General features: G+C 39.0%; 2 protein-coding genes across 5 annotated transcripts; one reads left to right on the top strand and one right to left on the bottom strand.

Annotated features, from left to right (window-relative positions):
* The first annotated feature begins 166 nt into the window (after nt 1-166).
* On the top strand, nt 167-1,558 carry sfr1 (SWI5-dependent homologous recombination repair protein 1). Its single transcript, XM_038737623.1, has 3 exons — nt 167-539; nt 734-1,078; nt 1,188-1,558. Exons 1-3 carry the CDS (start codon nt 444-446, stop codon nt 1,374-1,376), a joined length of 630 nt encoding a protein of 209 aa, XP_038593551.1. The 5' UTR covers nt 167-443; the 3' UTR covers nt 1,377-1,558.
* cfap43 (cilia and flagella associated protein 43) lies at nt 1,443-19,889 on the bottom strand. Of its 4 annotated transcripts, none has more exons than XM_038737618.1 (38): nt 19,775-19,889; nt 19,281-19,534; nt 19,017-19,113; nt 18,739-18,906; nt 18,390-18,534; nt 18,057-18,201; nt 17,852-17,934; nt 17,583-17,714; nt 17,350-17,466; nt 17,174-17,251; nt 16,882-17,030; nt 15,018-15,121; nt 14,642-14,791; nt 12,754-12,914; nt 12,400-12,564; nt 12,176-12,306; nt 11,053-11,218; nt 10,284-10,394; nt 9,649-9,726; nt 8,953-9,078; nt 8,759-8,863; nt 8,548-8,664; nt 7,824-8,018; nt 7,395-7,601; nt 7,132-7,218; nt 6,798-6,878; nt 5,843-5,971; nt 5,618-5,737; nt 5,333-5,440; nt 5,010-5,096; nt 4,839-4,927; nt 4,477-4,687; nt 4,024-4,136; nt 3,615-3,774; nt 3,260-3,424; nt 2,086-2,166; nt 1,831-1,984; nt 1,443-1,747 (listed from the first exon to the last, which is right to left on the bottom strand). In XM_038737618.1, the coding sequence occupies exons 1-38, from the start codon at nt 19,801-19,803 to the stop codon at nt 1,572-1,574; spliced, it is 4,974 nt and encodes a 1,657-aa protein (XP_038593546.1). In that variant the 5' UTR covers nt 19,804-19,889; the 3' UTR covers nt 1,443-1,571. The 4 variants fall into 4 exon arrangements, with proteins under 4 accessions (XP_038593546.1, XP_038593547.1, XP_038593548.1 ...); XM_038737619.1 differs by having other exon boundaries at nt 7,824-8,015; XM_038737620.1 differs by lacking the exon at nt 1,443-1,747 and having other exon boundaries at nt 1,849-1,984; nt 2,067-2,166.
* Between the last annotated feature and the right edge of the window lie 36 nt (nt 19,890-19,925).

The following is a 19,925-nucleotide window of genomic DNA, read 5'->3' as shown; positions in this document are numbered from 1 at the left end:
AGAGAGATGGTGGGGCCTTGTGTGGGTTTTAGGTATGAATAACATGGAAATATTGAGTTTTAAAGTTGTGGTTTGTGCCTTAACGCAAAAAGCCAACAACAACTACAGCGCCCAAGATCCTCCTCGGTAAGACGTCATAAAATTCTGTCCAATCGCTGACTGCGGAGGTTTTCTTGAGCCGCAAAAATAAGGAAATACAGAAAAATCTCTCTCCACAGTTTTAACGTTATATTTTAGTCAGCGTATCTGTTTGGTAGTTGTTGCGAAAGCGTTAGCTATTACGTTTGGTTAAGTGTTCGTGTTTGCTGAGGTGAAACTAACACTATGTGACTAACTGTAGCTGATAAGTTACTCGTTAGGCTAACTTGGTAACGTTAACGTTATTGTATCACAGCACTAACAACGTTAACGTTAGTTTACATGAGTCAAAGTAAGCTTCGGCGATGGAGATCACTCCTAAAGCAAACAAATTAAAATCTGTGTATTCTTCACCCTGTAATTCAGTGGAGTCCAGCCCCTGTGAATATAGAGAGGAAAAGGTAGGTGGAAGTGCTCTTTGTTAACTGACAGGTTAACTTACTGTAATGTTTGCTCCCTTTTACCTAGCCGGGTTAAATCACCTTAAAATGATTGTATGTTGTGTTAAAATTGATTACATATAATCTAACATCTACTCTTGTGTTCCTGTGTAGATACTGTGTGACCTATAATTCATTCACTGTCATCTCCGCAGCATCTTCAGAAGCTGAGTTCCTCACTGAAGGAGAGGCTGAAGAGATCAAGGCGCTCCTTCACCTCGCCCTTCTCTGTGGCCAAACGCCTTTGTGTTGATGAGGAGGTGGATGGCCGACAAGTTTCAGCAGAGTCCCGGGAGACCGTTAATAACCCTCCACTGATCGTGCCCGAGGTTGATGTAAAAAGAAATCAAGCGAGATCAGGGAGTGAAAAGTTTTCTGGACCCGGTCCCGATCCTCCTTCAACAGACTTTGCACAACGACGAGACCAACTGAGGAAGGAGGTGAAAGACAAGACAGAGAAGCTGCGCAGACTCAGGATGGTTCAAATGTACAGAAGCAAGGTATAAGGCTCCCTTTAAATTATCTGGGTTGCTCCTAACATGAATGTAATGGGATTTGTTTTGCTTAACTAGACTGAAAGCGGCCATTTTCTTCTCTCTCTCATCCTAGAATGATTTAACACAGCTCCAAACCTTGATTGACAAGTGGCGGAGTTGTGCTCAGGCTGCTCTGTATGAGCTCCAATCAGATGTCCCCATAGAGGGAGGAAAGGCCAGCCTGTCGGGGCTTATTGACCTCTTTGGTCTGGATGATGGCATTCTGCACTTTGACCGCACAGAGGAGGACTTCACTGCCTAATGAATATGCTTTAAAACACACACATTATTTGTCTCACTAGCAGCCGAACATACTCCAGAGGAACAATTGCATTTAAATTGTTTTATTTGTTGCTGCTATACCATTTTCATTCACAGCTGAAGTTGAATGTTTCATGTTTACTTGCTAAGAGAAGTGTAAATAAAATGGTGTTATCTGTTGAAGAAAATGCTTTGCTCAGTTGTGTGTCAGCTGGTCAAGCGATGGAAAGTTCTTCATCCTCAGGCGCTCGACTTCTGCCCACAGGAAGGCCAGATTCTCCGCCTGTGCTCTAGCAAAGTCCTCCAAGTTCTTTCTCTGAACAATTTCCTGGTAGCGCTCCTCTGTTTTAGCCGCCTGATGTTCCTCTGAAGCTAAAAAACCAAACAGGCCTCATTATCAGTCTGAACGGGCTCCCTTTGCAATGTGTTGTTTTTGTTTGTTATTTTATTATTACCTATTGCTTTGTAGATGTGTCTCCTCTCTGCCACAGTCACCTGCATTTCAGGTAGCTGCTGCTCTACAACTGAATTCTTCCCAGCTTTTATTGCTGCCTGTCTGTTAAGCTGTTCAATCTTTTTTATGCGATGCTGCACACTCTGTTCGTGGGTCTGAAAACAGAGAATAATATGCATGTTAACTTAACAGTCGGGTATAGAAAGTACACAATGCAGAACTGATTGATGAGCTCACGTCGTTACTTTTCTGCTACCTTTTCTTGGAAAGCTATAGTTTTCTCCAGAATGGACACTTGCTTGGACACACGACTGTCTCGATCTGTCTTGTTGAGATACTGGACAGAAAAAGGAATGACTGACATGTATGAAGTAAGAACCTCTCTTATATACAGTCTATGGTAAGAACTGAAAAAAACAGAGCGAGCGGCAACATTAAGTGTCTCAACAGGAGTTTCTGTCCCTTGCTCTTCTGATGAAAGCTCTCACAACAGTCGTAGCAAAAAATGCTTCATCATAAAATGTTGAGGATTGCTCAGAGTGGATTTGTTTATATTTGAATGTTTTTCTCTCTCATGGTTTCGGGGCCTAAACAATGACAGGAAGCTGCATGCCACACCTAGGCGGAGTTACCTGGAACTTTTTGCCAGAGGAAACTGGCATTCAGGCTTGGAAACATGTTTTGTTTATGCCATGCTCATCAACTTGTTGAAAATAAGATGATGGATGACTCATTTGATCTTTACATATTTTTTCATTGCTCAACCACCACCTCCCTGTTATTTTTTTATATCACTAACTCACAAAATGTCTTTATAATGTGTATTCAGGGGTTAATGGACTGCAACCAGAAGCAAAGCATCTACCAGTCAAGTTTCATGGTCTGTAATTAAACTGCCTGTTCACACCTGGGATTGACGTTTGCTGCCAAATGAAGCAAAGAAGATTTTCTGTTTTTCTAGAAATGCCTAGAATAATTGCACAAACATGGCTGAGATGTTAAAAAAAAAAGAATAAAAAGAGCATAGTATAGCATAGTATAATACCCCATCTATTGGGTAACATTTAAAAGATGCAAAAAAGAAGAAAAAAATAGGTCGGAGAGCTTCCATGAATAGGGTGTGTGTCTGTGGTAACAAAAGACCATCCATCTGTACTCGGGGATGGTAACAATTTTCTGTTCGCAAAACATCAGATGTTGCCAAAACCAAAATACCTACCTTGATATCACCGACTGAGGTTTGGCCAGAAATCTTAACAGGGATAAAGTTTCACCCCTTAGAGATTTCATTTCAAGCAGATGCTGAACCTTTTGAAAACTTGACATATACTTACTAACTAACTGTTATGTATGTAAAAGAATAAACAGTCCCTGATAAAAGCAACAAAAAAAGCAATATTAGGATGTTTTACTATCCCGATAATGCTCACTTCCTGTTGGTCCTCAGACAGTCGTAACATCTGGATGTCCCTCGCCCTACTGTTGAGGTCCTCTATGTGCATCCCCATCATCTTGTGCTCCCACTGCAGCTGGATGATGCCCTTACGGAAGTCTTTGCACTCCACCATGGAGGCTATCTTCTGCTCTGCGAGTGTCTGATCATACAGATAATAATCATTTGACAGACAAAGACATTTTCATAACCGATGTATCTGCTCACCACATGAATTTGACTCATTCTGGAACCTTTTTATCAAACCAAAAATCCTTTGTTAGTGTTGAAGAAAGGGTTAGTGTTCAAGAAACTACGTTTTTCAATAAGAGTGTCCGGTGAAATAGGCTGACCCTGATGGCTCTGTTGAGGTCCTCCACCACATTCCTGTGGTGAAGCACAGAGTCAGTGTAGTCAGCAGTCAGGTGTGCGGTAGACACCTCCACCTGGCCTTGTTTGAGTAGGACCTGGACCATGATGTCTGTCAGGAAACGGTTCTTCTCCTTATGCAGACTAGGAGGGAGCAGGACAACAACAACAAAAAAACAAACACAAGACGATCGTTCTTACATCATTCCATAGAGAAAAATAATAAGTTATATTTACTTTCTTACCTTCATTATTGTTACAGGTTACAGAGAATGAGACACATTCTCAAATTTAAGACTTGTGGTTTGAGTGCCATTCTGTCAGATCATCCTTACTGTTTACCCAGGTAAAGTGACAAATAAAAATGTTGCATGTAACATCACATCGTCGTACCTTTCAAGTTCATCAGAGAGATTTTTAATTTCCTGTTGAACAGCCTTATCTTCATCTCTCCTCTTCTGCAGGAACGCCTGCATCTCAGCAAGAGTCAAGGCTTTTAATTTTACCTGCAAAGGTCGTGCCAAACAGTGAGTGGCCAGCGACACACAAGACAGTGTAACACAATCATTTTGTAAAGTTTCCCAAATCTGTTTTAAAGCTGAGCTGGAATGAGAAAATACTATAGTGGTTTTTAAAAAATCAAATGGTGGAAAAGCTATGTTTATAAAGTTGATAGGCCTTGTTTATTATAAAGGAGAAAGATTTAAGACTGTAAACAGCCTATGAAATGTTAATTGCTAATTGCATATTTGTAGTGTAATGACTCTGTACGTATTACAGTAGGAATACACTGAAGCAATGTTCATCACTATTTCCACTCTAGACCTGTCCACGTCCTCATTTTACCTTTTGCTCACTCTCAACTTTAGTTCTGCGGACGACACAAAACCTCTCCCAGATCGCTGGGTTCAAGCCTTCTGGTGTATTCTCCGGAGCGTCCAGCTCCTCCATGGCCTTCAGCATTTTGCCGAGTGTGTCGGGAGCCAGAGAACCACACAGATGCTGCTCTTTAAACGGGCTGGGGTTGTTGTCAGTCTGGGTCCTTATCTTTTGAATCCTGAGGCATAAAAGTGTGTGTGCAGTAACTGTTTCTAATTATCAATGTATAATGTGGATTTCAAATCAAGCAACTTTCTACATATAAAGCTATGAGGCTGCACAAAATGATTAGGTTTCATGTTTGTAATTAAATGGTGGGTATTACACACCTGGGTCTACGCTTGAATAACTTATATAGCTGATCAACCACGTGGCTTGATACATCAAAGAACTCCTTCCTGAATTCTTTGTCAAGAACCTGGGGAGACATGGATGGATATTATGTATGTGGACACTCACTTACAGTCATATTGATCTCAGTATTTTACCCCCTCACTTACTTTGTCCTCAGCTACGATGCTTTCATAGGTCTCGTGAAACAATTCCACTTCTTCTTCGTGTATCTTCAACTCCTCCCCAACTTTATCCTGTCAGAGAAACACAGGTCGATAAGATGAGAGCAGCATGTACGGGGAACATAAGCTTAAACAGATTAGAGTACCGCACAGGTTAGAGCTTGCAAAACACGCCTGAGCGATGTGAAAATCTTATATTAGAATTTGGAAGAACACCACTGCTATTCACTCAGGTGTCTCACAAATAACAGAATCTGAAGCTGGTGGTCATAAATTCCTTTAGCGTTACTGTGTGCAAGTTTTCTGACCTTGTATGCCAACGTTTTTTCAAGTTTGAGCTTGAGCTCCAGGTCTCGATTTCTCATCTCCTCTTCTATGAGGACTGAATAGACAAGATAAGTAATCTTGAGCTCTTCCTGTAAAATACAAATACATTTTTAAAAAAAAGGTGTCACATACACAAGATATCATATCTCATAATTATCTGAAGGAGGAAAGCACAATGAAAAAGATCGACTTCACGTGTTCTGAGTCTGTCCATGTGTCACATACATGTGCTGCATGTGTGTGTGTGTACCTGTGTGTTGGCTCACCTGATATATAGCCATTTCACATTTCACTTTCTTCTCAAACAGCTTTGTCAAAGTTTCATCAAACCTTTCAGTCGCATCCTTGGTGGATGCCTGCAGTTTTTTCATTTCAGTTTCCAGTGACTGCAATACAGAGTTCACAGGTATTTTATATTGATCACTGATCAGACGTTAAGTATATGCCTTATCATAGCAAAACAGAGCTGTGAATGTATTAAACGGTAATACCTTTTTGTATTTCTCCTTCTCCTCGCTCAGGTCTTTGGTTTTCTTTTCATACTCTTTATAGACTTTTTTCTCCTCCTCACTCCAGTGCATGTCAGGTTTGGTCAAAACAAACTCAGGCGGAGGAATTTCCTGTGGAGTCAATTCAATAGAAACTATGTGCCCTTCATGCTGACTTGTCTAATTCAACTAACACTGCTCAGAAAAGAATTCAATTAAAAAAAAAAAAAAAAAAGGAGAATGAATGCTTTTCTGTGTAAGTAGTTCATTTGGGCTGCAGTGAGATGTAGTGTTCTGTGTATAAGATAAGAAATGACTGCAGGAGGTAGGGAAGGGTTTTCTTCTGCTCTTTTTTTCTCTTTCTCTCCCAGACATAAAAAAAATATGTTGTCTTATAATGAGAATTAATCCAAATCCAAAAACTACATTTAGGGCTGCAATGAATGATTATTTTCATAATCAATTAATCTAATTATAGTCTCAATTAACAGATTCCTTGTTTATTCTATAAAATGTAAAATTGCCATGATATTAAATTTTCCCACAGCACAAGGACAGGTATTCAAATGTCCTGTTTTATTCCAACAACAGTCCAAAACCCAAATATTTTCAGTTTATTGTCATATGTTATGAAGAAAATCATGCTTGCTTGAAAAACAATAGATTGCTCATCAAATAGTTTCTGTCAATTAACAAACTGATTAATTGACTAATTGTCACAGCAGGTCTAATTTACATTTCATTATTTTTAACCTTGACTGCTTTCCTAACAGCTGTTTAAATCAGTCTGAATATTTAAGGACTATCTGTGATTCCAGGTGTGTAAAAAATGTCTCTAAAATGACAGATTTAACTAATAAGTAGTATTTCACAGGAAGAAATATGTCTACTATTATGTATAAAATAATATATCTTGGATTAGTGTATTACAGTCTTAATGCTTTAAAAATGGACCCACCATTTTCAAGATGTCCTCTTTTTTCACTTGAAGCACTCCATCCATCATGTCTTCTAGAGCCCTTCCTCTGACATTATCCCCCTGCAATAGCAAGACAAACACCTCATCAATATGACAGAAGTGAACTACTTTTATTAATGACTTGCTGCATATGTTGTATATCACATAGACATAAGACATTCATATTTCATTTTGGTGGAGGACTGTTAAATGTACTCTTACTATTGTCAATAATCATCATATGGAGTTTTTGTATATGGAAGTATTTGAAGAATTTGTAAACAGCGACAAACAACAGCTGAAAAACAAAAACACATTTATTATGGCAGAATACCTTGGCAGCCAAACGTCTTTGCTCTTCCAACTTTTTCCTCTCCTCCTCCTCCTTCTGCTCTGGGGTGAGGTACTTTTCTGCTTTAATCTAGAGTAGGACAAACGTGCATATCTCTCTGGTGAACTGTGAAAAAGCATCTCATACGATTATAATCACATACTCCTTCACATTTCCGTAAAAAACAAACCACAGAGTGGTTCAACGTGTAGGATTTGTTTGTTGAACTTTGTGTGAACTTTGTCAACCCTTCAGAAGTCAGTAACCTCAGAGTCGTCCACAGTGAGCAGCCTCTCCGGCCACTCGCTGTTGGTAAGGCTGGGCTCCCACAGCTTCTCGTTCATGTCCAGCTCCAGCATGATCTCCCTGATGTGTCTGTTCCTGTCCCTCACGTGATTCAGCTCTTGCACCTTCTGCCTGTGCGTGGCCTCAAAATCAGCATTGAAAGATGTCTTGATGCGAAAAATCACATCCTGCATTTGCAAAGAAAAAACATTATTTATGATGATGACAATAACCATGTATGACCGTCAGTCAGTTCTTAGAAATTCTTATTTTTATGTGCTCTTTATTTCATTTTCTTTGTTTTATTCATTTTTCAATAACAATCAAGTGTGTGTTTTGGGCCCTGTTTTGGAAAAGTACTGTATAATACGTATATTATAACACTTTTGCTGAGGCCAACAGGTTCCCACCTGTAGCAGAATTATCTGGTTGATCCTCTGTTCTGTGGTTTGCAGGCTGAACTGATCATAGACGTAAGGATTGGAATATCCTAACTGAGCGGAGAAACTTCCAGTTACGGCGGCACACTGTCCCTCGTGGCCTTCCTCCGCCTGCTCTACCTCCTTTGGGCTGGTTGTGTTAGAACTTTTCTTTAGGCTGCTCTGCTGCAGTTGAAAAGAAGGGGAAATGCTTTGAATGAGAGTGTTGAAATTAACATTGAGGCCATACAACTATAAACTTCATCCCAAGAATATTGCAGTGAAGAGAAGAATAGTAACAACTCTCTTTTGGCCAAACAGCTGTAAATCTAGAAATGCTTCAACACTGGTGGACTGGCACGTATTCAAGCATTTAAAAAAGTTCATCGAACATCAAACTTCAAAAATCGAAAGGTCAGATGTAGGACTGTGACTGAAAGCATAAAATCTTCCAGCAGTAAAACCTGTTTTGACTTGAATGGTTTTGCTATAAAATGTATTTCCAGAGAGTTAAAACTAACATACTGAAGAGCAGCACTGTCACAGATTTTAAAATATGTAGAACTTTTTTTGTGCATGCTGCCTTTCTGTTTCAAATTAAAAACTGTCAACATATCGTCTAACTCGTTCTAACTCATCACATGTGATTCTATTTGCAGTGTTAATCAGAATTGAAACCACAGACTCTTCAGGCCTGTGAACCAGTTTTGCTTACGGTGCAAGCAGCCTTTTCCAACTTCCTCATATTCTGCACCCTGCGAAGGTCCTCCATGTCTTTCTCTGTTCGCTCTTTCAGAGGGTAGTTCTTCACCTCATGTTCAGAGTGAAAGGCCTGTGGTAGACAGCCACAACAGATATGATTCAGAATCCTTACAGATCATAACATACTGTGATAATTAAGAAATGTTGTTCTTAAGCCATCTTACCTTTATGGCCTTGCCTTTGACCTTCATAGAGTCCCAGCATTCTCTCTTGAGGACATCACGGAGGTAACACTGTGCTAAAATCTCCCATTTGATTTCATTTTTCACCTACAATAATGACCTTTCATGACCTCAAAGAAAATTTAAAGATTATTTGCATTCATGGTTGTTTGTGTGTGTGTGTGTGTGTGGTTTACCCGAGTAACTTCCTGCTCCACCATGGCCTCTAGTCTCCTCTGCTCCTCAAAATCCAGGTTGAACTCATGTTGTTCCAGACGCTCAATATTTGGGACGTTCTCATTTTCGCGCATCATCTCCTGGATCTGACAACACAGGAAACACAATTCAGTCATCATATTGTTTGTTAGACAAACTTTTTGACAACATTTCAACACCTCTCTTGACTTGTTTTGTAATTGTACACCTAAATTAGCTTGCCTGTTAAAAACATTACTACAAATGTAACTTGTTTGTTGAGCTAATATGTATTTTATTTGTGTTAGAAACCAATTAGAAAATAAAGGGTTAAGTTTAAAAATGTTCTTAAGACACTGGATCACTTTCAATTCAGTGTGTACATTAGCATGGCTTCATAACTTTTTAATATATAATTTTTTTTTTTATAAATGAGTATTTATTTATTCATGCATTTAGTACCAGAAATATACATAAAGTCTTTATTCTTTAGCATTTGAGTGCAATTTCATAAACATTTTTCCCCTAATTTATTGTGTGTGTATGTGTTGCTCTGAGTAATGAGCTGCTGCGCATATGTACAGGAACTGATTTGAAAAGCACTTACCAAACATGTTTACATACACATTATGTTGTTATTTTTCTTCTTTCTTAAGTAAGGATTGAAATAAAATAAAAAGATATAATAAAACACTCACAGTGTCACGTAACTCTCTGATGGTTTTCCTGAGGTTTTTCTTTGTCTCGGAGTACTGTTCATTCTCTTCTTTTAGAACCTGTTTAAAATATACAGATTAAAAACAAGTGAGATTTCAACTCCAACAAAATAATTATATGCTTCATCATTCAACATGATGTAGCTCGATTTAAACAGAAGACCTTACAGAACACGTGAATCAGATTACAAAGCATGTTGTAGCATAAAAGCAAGCTGCAAAGTGCCTCTGCTCATTTTCCATGTGTGATTGTTGATGAGGTGTTAAACCAACAATTCAAAGACTGCCACACCTTCTGTATCAATTTGTTGTTATCAAGAAGCTTTGTCAGGTAACAAAGTACTGAACTTTTTTTTTTTTTTACAAAATGCTTATCTGCTTTATAGCACTTTCCCACTTGCTGATTGGTTGATTTTCTCTCTATATAATAAGTTACAATAAATCAAGCTGTTGCACGGAAGCAACACAGCAAGATATCACACGCAGGTGCAATGGGCACTTTTGTAATCCTCCACCTGCAACGTCACAGAGACACAAGACACATATCAAATGTAGTTAACATTATCCACGTCTTATGCCACCACAGCAAATATTACGTTAGCACGTTAGTCACTGACCGCCTCTTGCCTGCTCTCCAGCCAGGTGGGGTGTGAAGGTGGAGCGGACAGCAGGTTGTTATAACTCTCATCCTGCTCTGTCACATCCACAATCTCTGCTCCACCACTGACCTACAGAGGGTTAACAACACATGTAAAAATAACATACAGGCACAGATAAATAAAAGCACTTGCTTTGACACATTGCTAAAATATTAATTAAGTATCCCTTTGCATAAGCAGTAAATAATATAATTTAATATAAATTTTTGCAATATTCAGATTTATACCAAAGTGCTTTAATCAAGAGCAGAAAATGTTCATATTCTATATTTTATTGCTGAAACAGCTCAGAAACAAACTATTTCATACAAAACAATTCACATTTATCCATATATTCTTCAAATTTACTTGAATATTTCACATGTTCATTAATGGACAATATTATTCTGTCTGTTATACAATGTTTTTTTTGTTATGAAACATTTGAGGTTGTAGTTTGTGGTGCTGCTAAGCTGTGTTGAATTGTCCTGACCGGTATTCCTAATATTTTGTCCCACCACGTTAATAACAGTGAGGGAACACTAAATTTTAAGTATTTTCAGTATAACTAGAACATTGAACTGAAAATTATAAATGTATTGCATTAAACTATTAGTTTGAGCTAGGTATACCTAACAAACAGAGTGTAGTTTATGCAATTGCGGTGTCCAGTTTGGTGTTTCAAAAGCAACAATATCCCACACATTTATACAAATTTACTGCTAAAACATAATAGAATATTAAATACCTGACTTTCCTCTGGTTTTTCAGTGCCAGCGGGAGACCCATGGACCCACTCAGGCCAGTCAATGAGGATGGGATTCTCTGTATTAAATATGTTCTTCAAGAAATGATCCATAGACTGGCTATACAGGGTAGCTTTATTTACCTTACCAGCACCCACACCTTTAATTCTGTAACACATAGGACATACACAATAAGAGAAATAGAGCTATATATATATATACACACACATACATACACACACTGTATATAAGAGCACGTTGTTTGTTTCCTTCTGCCTTATGATGAAGTAATTTTTACATTAAAGAGCTATTTTGTATATAAAACAGCCATCAAATGAGTCAAACATTTAGAAGAAATAAAATAAAGTGAGATGCAACAGAACTTCGCAGTAAATTGTAATATAACTATGAATGATGATATAATGATATGTATACAAACAGTAAAGCAGAACAGTAGAATATACTGATATTCTACATTTTTATTATCGTCAACAAATACACTGAAAAGACCAAACTAACAGAGGATTAGTTTGTCTCTATAATTTCCGACTTCTCTACTTTGTGGCTCTCAGCCCAAAGCTCATTTGTTCCTACAACGACACCTCACAAAGATATTTCATAAAACTGCCGGTCATTGTATTTTTTAGCAAATGTTGATCAAACAGGAGTAAATGCTGTCTTGGTCTATTTTCTGCTGTGATTTCAACCTCGCCTCACAGAAAAATACAATTCCTGGAACGTTAAAACAGCAGTGATTTAAGATAATGGAAAAGTAGTGAAGTGCTATGGAAAAAGAAGGAAAGGTTTTTAAATTTCAAAAGAAAAGCGTGAAGGAGGAAACAGCAAAGGCAGATGTGGAATGTGAATGGGATCTTATTCAGTGGGGAGGTGTGTGTGAAGTTTATTGGATCTTGATTGATTATGGCCATGATCCCCCTCGACCCACTACTTCAGTTGTATTTATTTACTAGTATACCTCACGGCCAAGGCCAAGAGAGGAAAAGTACTCTTTAATGTACACTTTATCAAACTGCCTAAGAGTGACATCACTACGGCGAGCAACAGTTCCCTCTACTGTTCACAGCGGCACATTATGTAAGCATGACAGAGTGCTTACTGTTTTACCTGAGATTAGTGCACACAAGAGATCCATCTTTAAAGCCAGCAGTGAGGAGTGTCTGGCTGTCCGCTGAGAAGGACACGCTCCGAACTCCACCAAGGCGACATGAATGACACTGCAGCTCAATGTACCGCTCCTGTTAGATGCAGCAATGGAATCATATTACACACCACAGACAATGAAAACAGGATTCAAACGTTTACAAGAAGAAAATAAAATAAGCTCCAACCATGGAAGCTGTTTCTCTGATGCGTAGTAGGCCATCTCGGCCCACAGAAGCGAGCCATAACTGGTGAGTAGACAGAAGGAGAGAGGCCGGGCCCAGAGGATGACCCTTCTCTTCCTGCTCTGGTTCCAGCTGGACCACCTGTTGACTGGAGACGTTGTCTGTGTCCTGGGCAGAAAAATCAAGGAGCAGGATGATGATTTCATACGTGTTAATACCTGAGACTACTCTGTCTATAAAATATACCATAATTTAAAACACAAAGATTCACAATGATACTTTTTTATAATTGTATCAATGAGTTTCAGGTGGATGAAGACAGAGAATAAGACTGTGACACATTAGGTGGCAGTAAACCTGGGGAAGCTGAAATCGCTGGAGAGTTTTCTTCTTGTGGCAGTAAGCAAAGACCTCTCTGACTCCCAGAACACAGGATTTAAGTGGATGAGGCACTTTGTATCTGGACACTTGGAGGATGTGAGAAGACAGGCAACCATGTCGGTCTACACAATCTGAACCTGCAGATCAGTAGAGGAACATTATAAATATATTAAAAAGTAATTGGTAAGTAATCATAAACAGTCCTGCCTTTCCATAGTGACAACTACTACAGAGAACCTGCTAGGTAGTTGGCCCTTTTATTCAGAGAGTAGAAATGCTGTTTCAGCTTAATTACCGTATATAAAAGGCTCTATAAACATAAAACACATTATCAAACTGTGTTTTAACCAAATCTTAAGATTTTATCCTCAACTGATTATTGCTAAAGTCATTATCATTGTCAGCTTTAATGCAGATGGCACTTTAAAACACACTACAGTCAGGGATGGGCAGTGTTACATATATTTAAAACACGTATTTGAAATACAAAATACTCATTTTGTAATTTGTATTTGATCAGCTAAATGAATGATTTTGTAGCAAAATAATTCAGTGTTTTGGAGTTTGTAGTTTAAAAATACTGTAAAATAGTCGTCAGAAGTCAGATGATGTGATGACATCATATAAACGCTGATGGTGCCTACTCAGTAATTTGCCCAGACATGTTGAGATCAGAAAACATAACCAGACCTATAGAAGAAGGTCAAGGTGAGAAACGTGTAGGATTCCAGCCTCCTGTTTATTTTTAGCATAAAATAATACAATTCTGAACAGTTTGTACACAACAATGTTGTGTAGCTGCATCGCTGTTAAACAGCAGGTTGTCAACCCATCCACCCCTCGTGTTGGTTGTAGCTCACAATTTCTCATCAAGTCTACGTGTAGAATGGGGGTTTTGTGTTTCGTGAAATTGTTCCTAAATAAGTCTGCTATTAAACAAGACTGTGAGGGCACTATATTTGATTATGCATCCCTCTAAGTCGTCCGCTCTTTTGTTAGTCAGAACGAGATCGGAGGCAGATACAGGAGCATGGAGAGGCAGTAGCCTACGAGGAGAGACATGTGTGAGAAAAGGGCAGACAAAGAAAAGAAGACGTAAGGGAGTCACGCCAGTTGGCTGGTTGCATATTTCAAATGTATCGCATGCACTCAAACACTGTTCACTAAATCAACTGAGTCAGTGTGCTGGTGAAAGGACAGATCAAATAGGCCGATTAATAAAAGGTTTGTGAGGTGATTTCATGGTATCTTGGAAATGTATTTTTAATATTTTGGAAATTACAGTAGTTTATTTTGATAAACTTAAAATTAGGGTATTTGGTATCTTGTTATTTTAAAATACATTTTGATGTATCTTTTTCCCATCCCTGACCACAGTGTTGTTTTATAACTCTCATTTAATCAACTCCCCTCTACGGCCACACCCTAGACTTAATGTTTGCACTTTCCTCTAGAGACTTGCCTGTGTCATGGTCTATCTTGTTCAACATAGTTTTCCAGCCTGTATAAACAATGGGTGTGCTTTTGTGAACCACTTGTTTTTCTCTCTACCTCAGTGTTAGTGGCAACATGTCTAAACATTTGGATAAAAATCTCTCTAGCCTCTGTCTGAATTCACTGAATTGCTTTAGGTAAGGATCACTGCATGATCTTATTAATAATGTGTTGCACATGAGACTCTCATTTTGCATCTTAGACACTGTCCTCCGTTCAGAGAGGTAATGGGAGCCACTGGCCCTCTCCTCTGGATGTATACCAGATCATTTTTTATCATGGCTTGTTTTCAACCAGTGCTGAAAAAAAACTTCTGATGAATTTCCAAAATGAGAAAAAAGAATAAGAAGTGAGTCCGTCTGTACTGTACCTGCAAGGTCCCTCGCAGGCAGAGAGAGCACCGTGAGCAGGCTACCATCATGAGTTTTGCCCTCCTGTTCACTGCACAGAGCAAGAACTTTCACCTGCTTTAACTGCCTGATGCACTGAGTGGAAAGCGACAAAATGGTTCCAGGAACCACTGGAAAAGAAAAGCAAATGACAAAAGGATGCAGGTGAACTTGAGCTTGCTCAATGTTTCAAAATAACAAAATACCTTGTTCTTTTCAGGTGTTACAGTAATAGAACAATCGTTTTCTATATATCAATTCTAAGCTAATATAAACTTTGTATTGATATGTGCCTTGTTTTAATATGTACAGGAGAGCAGTAACAATTCTAATCAAGTGTTGAAAAGAGTATCTTACCTGTGTATCCTATGACTGAAAACCTCTTTGACGGCTTTGCCTCTAGCACATAGATATGTGAATCTGAGGCACCAGTGAAAAGGTATTGCCCATCTTGATCAAAACTGTAAAAGCACAAACACACACACACATACAGTATATTCACACAATAAGAAAGACTGTAAACATTTAATGTGACATTTTTATTTTCTTTCGGGACCAGAAGTGGAAGAGAAGTTATCCCCACTGGGTTTTATGGGTAGTGATTGTCACGCCCAGCTCCCGCAGTTAGGTTATGTGTTCAGTTTTTGTCTGTTCCTGTTGTGCTTCAGTGACTCATCTTGTGTCTTGTTCCAGGGGCCTTTCCGAAAGTAGACCCTCGCCACTTCCACTCCGACAGGGAGTGAACTCTGGTCGAGTCACCCTCCAGGCCAAATCGAGCTCCCTAACCCGCATAGGGTTTAAATACAGCGACAACTTTCGGATGAACTACCCTCTCTCCCCTGCATAAATAGGATCTGACGTTACCGCTGCACTCACTGCTATAATACGTGTATCAAATAAACAACAGTGGTATTAAGATTCAGGATTGATGTTGAGGAAAGGTGTGTTTTTTGCGATAATGAGACTGAAAGCATTTGTCATTCATTTTGTGTTTGTGTTCGTGTCAAATAATTCTTTAAGAACATGACTATATATATATTTAAGAAAAATAAATATTATATTCTTTTATGAAAAGATTAATATTCATTGTAAAGCCTATATATTTGAACCTCTTTAAATCTAGCCTATATGAAAAATGTTACATTCACAAATACAACATTTCAATATAAATCATATGGGCTACGTTGTTAACCTGTGAATGGTGATGTGACAATGTTAGCGTAGTTAACACATGTTAACCGGCGAAGTCACACAGAACGCAAATTGAAAGAAAGGTCCCCCATCGTGCAGCAAAGGGTGTTACACACCTTCAAGAAGCAAGCATCGGTGCTGACTCGGCATTTGAGGGTTTAACAACCCACTACCACTCCGCCCTCATTGGTTTCGGATGGCACTCAATGTGGCGGACTCTCCGCATGAACGCGCAAACGGAGTGGAAGTATGTAGGGAGAGGGAGCAGCAAGCAGTTTCAGAAAGGACCCGGGCCTTTGTCTGCCTTCCCTCCATGTGTGATTACCAGTCCCCGCCCTAATGTGCTTCACCTGTGCCTCGTTGTTTCCTCTACCCCAGTGTATACAGGTGAAACTCGAAAAATTAGACTGAGAGACCAATTAAAGGCTCAGGAACCCTTTGCAGGTGTTTTGGATTAATTAGCTGATTAGAGTGTGACACTTTGAGCCTACAATACTGAACCTTTTCACAATATTCTAATTTTCTGAGATTTTGAATTTGGGGTTTTCATAAGCTGTATGCAATAATCATCAAAATTATATCAAATAAAGGCTTAAAATATCTCACTTTGCATGTAATGAGTCTATATAATATATTAGTTTCACCTTTTAAGTTGAATTACTGAAATAAATAAACTTTTGCACGATATGCTGCTCGAGTTTCACCTGTATATACCCTTGTCCCCTTTGTGCCTGTGTCAGTTCGTCTTGATTCCTTGTGTCGGCGTTCCAGCAATTTCCCAGTGTTTGCCTTAGTGTGTTTTGACCTCAGTATCTGTTTTTTGACTACGGTTATTGCCCTACGATTTTGTACTACTGTCAATAAATGATCTTTTGCGAACCACCTTGAGTCGTGCCCTGTGAGTCCATTACCCCGGTGTGAGCTTGACAGTGATAACTTATGCTTCTACTACATAAATGTATTATTTGATGCTTGTCAGAACTGTTTGAAACTGAAACTCTGTGGCATCACAGGGATGGAGGATACTTGCACTAGGTGATCCACAGGCGTGCGGTAGAGATGAACCTGGTGCACCAGCCGAGGCTGCTGCTCCCTGTTTAGGTCAATGAAGAGGACATTTCCTGAAGTTGTACCAACAGCTGCGTACTGTGCAATTGGACAGCAGGCCAGACTTGTCACCTAAACAGACACAGATCACAAATTTTAAGTTTACATCTATTCTGATTCATTTCAACTTAAGTAATTTCCGCATGCTTACAGAACAAGTGTATTAATGTGGCACTACTCATATGTTCTGAATGTTGATGTGTTGTGAATCTGACCTCCGCTTGAAGAGAAAGGTTACTGAGGCAAAGGCCATCTGTGGACCACAGCTGCAGTTCTCCAGAATCCCTCACTGACTGCAACCAGCAAAAACACAAACACTCAAGAGACATTAACCTAAATTACACATGCCATCATGAGACACTGTAATTGTTGAGTAAAACAAATGTTTTACCACACAAATGTTCTTGTCAGCGTGCGACAAAGCTGCTGTCACAAAGTTGCTGCTGAGATCATCCAGGACCTTCACAATCTTGTCTGACCAGGTTGAATTCAGCATATAGATTTGGCCCTGAAGAACAAGAAGCCTGTTATGATCTTTTCTCTCAAGGGACAAATTATTATTTAATGGACTAGCATGTGTCTTTATGTACAATGGGCCACACTATGATATATTTAAGTACTTACTGTTTTAGAAGATAAAAGCAATGTTTCATAGTCCGGGGAGTACATTACAGTAGTGACAGGTCCTTCTAATTGCCATTTTTGTGTGATGTCCAGCTGAATCCCTTTGATTTGCAGACAGTGCACAACACTACCCTGTAAAACATGCACATTTTAAAGGGCTTTTAAAGTGGAGAAAATTGAGAAGTGAACTTCTATGTTTCTTCATTAAATTTTTAAGGTCTCATACTCAGTGAGCCAAGCAGATGTTAACAGCTGCATTGGGTTTGTACCTTTCCCACAGCAATCAAACCATTCTTGTTAACTGTTAAACCTTGAAAGTTGCTCTGTCTGAGTTCAGGGATGGCATCAGCAGCTGGACAAAAATGAAACACAAATAAAATTAGGCAATACTTATGTGGAACAGTAGAAATATTGCCAGGGTCTTTTAAAATATCTACACACACCCCAGTGTCCCCCTTGTGTGTGACTGTTTACTTGTGGGGTTGAAGAGGACCGAGACAGAGAGGCTCTCTGGTTCAACGAGGAGCAGAAAGCCTTCCGCACAGCCCACATAAAGCTCTGATGTGGCTGTCCAGCAGATGGCAGTAGGAGTAAGTCTGGCTTTGGTGTAGAGTTTAGCCTGTGTAAACACATATGGAGTTGGGTAACTGTTTACATTTTGACTTTGTTTGTGTGCCTGATAACAAAATTGTTTTCCCAACAAACAGATTCATAGATCCACAGCTGTATCATCAAAACAAACATATTAAATGGTGAAAGTGTATTTATTTTATCTATATAGGTAAACAAGTGACAGTGGGACAATACCACAACGCTTTCTGCCTTGTCTCCCTTGAGTCTTGAGATGGCTGATGGAGGCATCTCTGGACCAAAATAGGGCAGTTTGTCGCTGACAGAGGTGTGTACCAATCTCTCAACAAAGGAACCATCCGTTGCTGGAAGCTCAATTACACTGCAATGCAACAAATATGACATACACATAAGTAATATTGCTTGACACTGTGTTATCTAGGTTCTGCGTGTGTTTATTGAAAGTGAATAATAAATGCAGATAATACAGATTAATTTACTAGTTAATTCACAGGCAATGCACATAAAATATCATGTCCATAAATCAATTTAGAACTACTTTCTTGTGCAGTCAAGTCTGCTTTACCTTGGTTTCAGGACATGAAAGCTGGCACTCTTCTCTATATTCCAAACAGTGAGGGATGCAGTGCCCAAAGCACAAAGCTGTTGCCAATTCAGAGGGTTGAACACCAATGAAATTACATCACGCCCAGCTTGTGGTTGTGTACAAATTGGCTCAGCATTTTCCCAGTTCCTGCATCACACAGTCATGATTACAGTAACAGAGCTGCTCAACCTAAATAAACATGACTGAAAAATATGTAGCACACAATATAAGGTAGTGTACTGCTTTCATTGGCTTACCAAACTGTTATGGTGTGGTCTGGAAGAGAGGAACAGCAACCCAAATAAGGAGCAGCGTCACTTAATGTCAGAGATGTGTAGTCCAGTTGGGCTGTTCCTAAAAAAGGGTCAGTGAAAGAGGATAAATGTGGGAGGAAGGTCTACTGACAAACAATCACTCCTGGAAGAAAATTAGATAAATAAGAAAAATAATGGAATATTATAGCATAAAGCATTGCAAAGATTTAGATAGTGGTCTGAGCTTCGTTGAAAATATCACCTTACCTTTTAGTTCATTCTTTAGCTGAAAGTCAGGAAAAGTGTACACAAAAATAGATGGGGATAGCTTTTGCTCAGAGAAAGCAAACATCCCATTGTTGCCATTGGCTGTCAATGCACCAATGTCTCTGCCAGGACCTTGAAACACACTTCGTATTTTTGTTTCCAGGTTCAGGAAACAGATATGACTCCCACATGTGTAACATACTGTTTTATTGTCGACAAACCCGACGCTCTTGTTTCTAAAACCTCGTATCCACCTGGATGGAGTAAAACAAATATATCAGCCACTCTCGCGTATTAGCAAACACACAGAGGTGACCATTACTTTCACTAAAAGAAAATTACTCTAACTAAGTTATAATTACCCGAGTACATGAGATGCACAAACTGGAGCTTAATAGTAGCTAACGTTTTGGACAACTGTGATAAACACAGTACATTAATGATGTATTTAACGGAAGTAAAAATACATAGGTGTATTTGTAGCGGCGACATACCTGATTTCTAAACTTCCACTGTCATCCATTTTAATATAAAACCGAACAATAAAACTAAAATTTAAGAAAATAAATTTTTTTCACCAACACGGCATTCAAACAAACTGTCGTCTCCCTGGCTACCAGAACACTCATGAGACTCCTCCCTTTT

The sequence above is a fragment of the Micropterus salmoides genome, unplaced genomic scaffold (genome assembly GCF_014851395.1).
Source record: "Micropterus salmoides isolate LMB-PRFRI ecotype aquatic unplaced genomic scaffold, ASM1485139v1 Ms_hic_scaffold_22, whole genome shotgun sequence".
NCBI lineage: Eukaryota > Metazoa > Chordata > Actinopteri > Centrarchiformes > Centrarchidae > Micropterus > Micropterus salmoides.
Note: the sequence above shows the minus strand (reverse complement) of the source record. Positions and strands in the feature narration are given on the sequence as shown.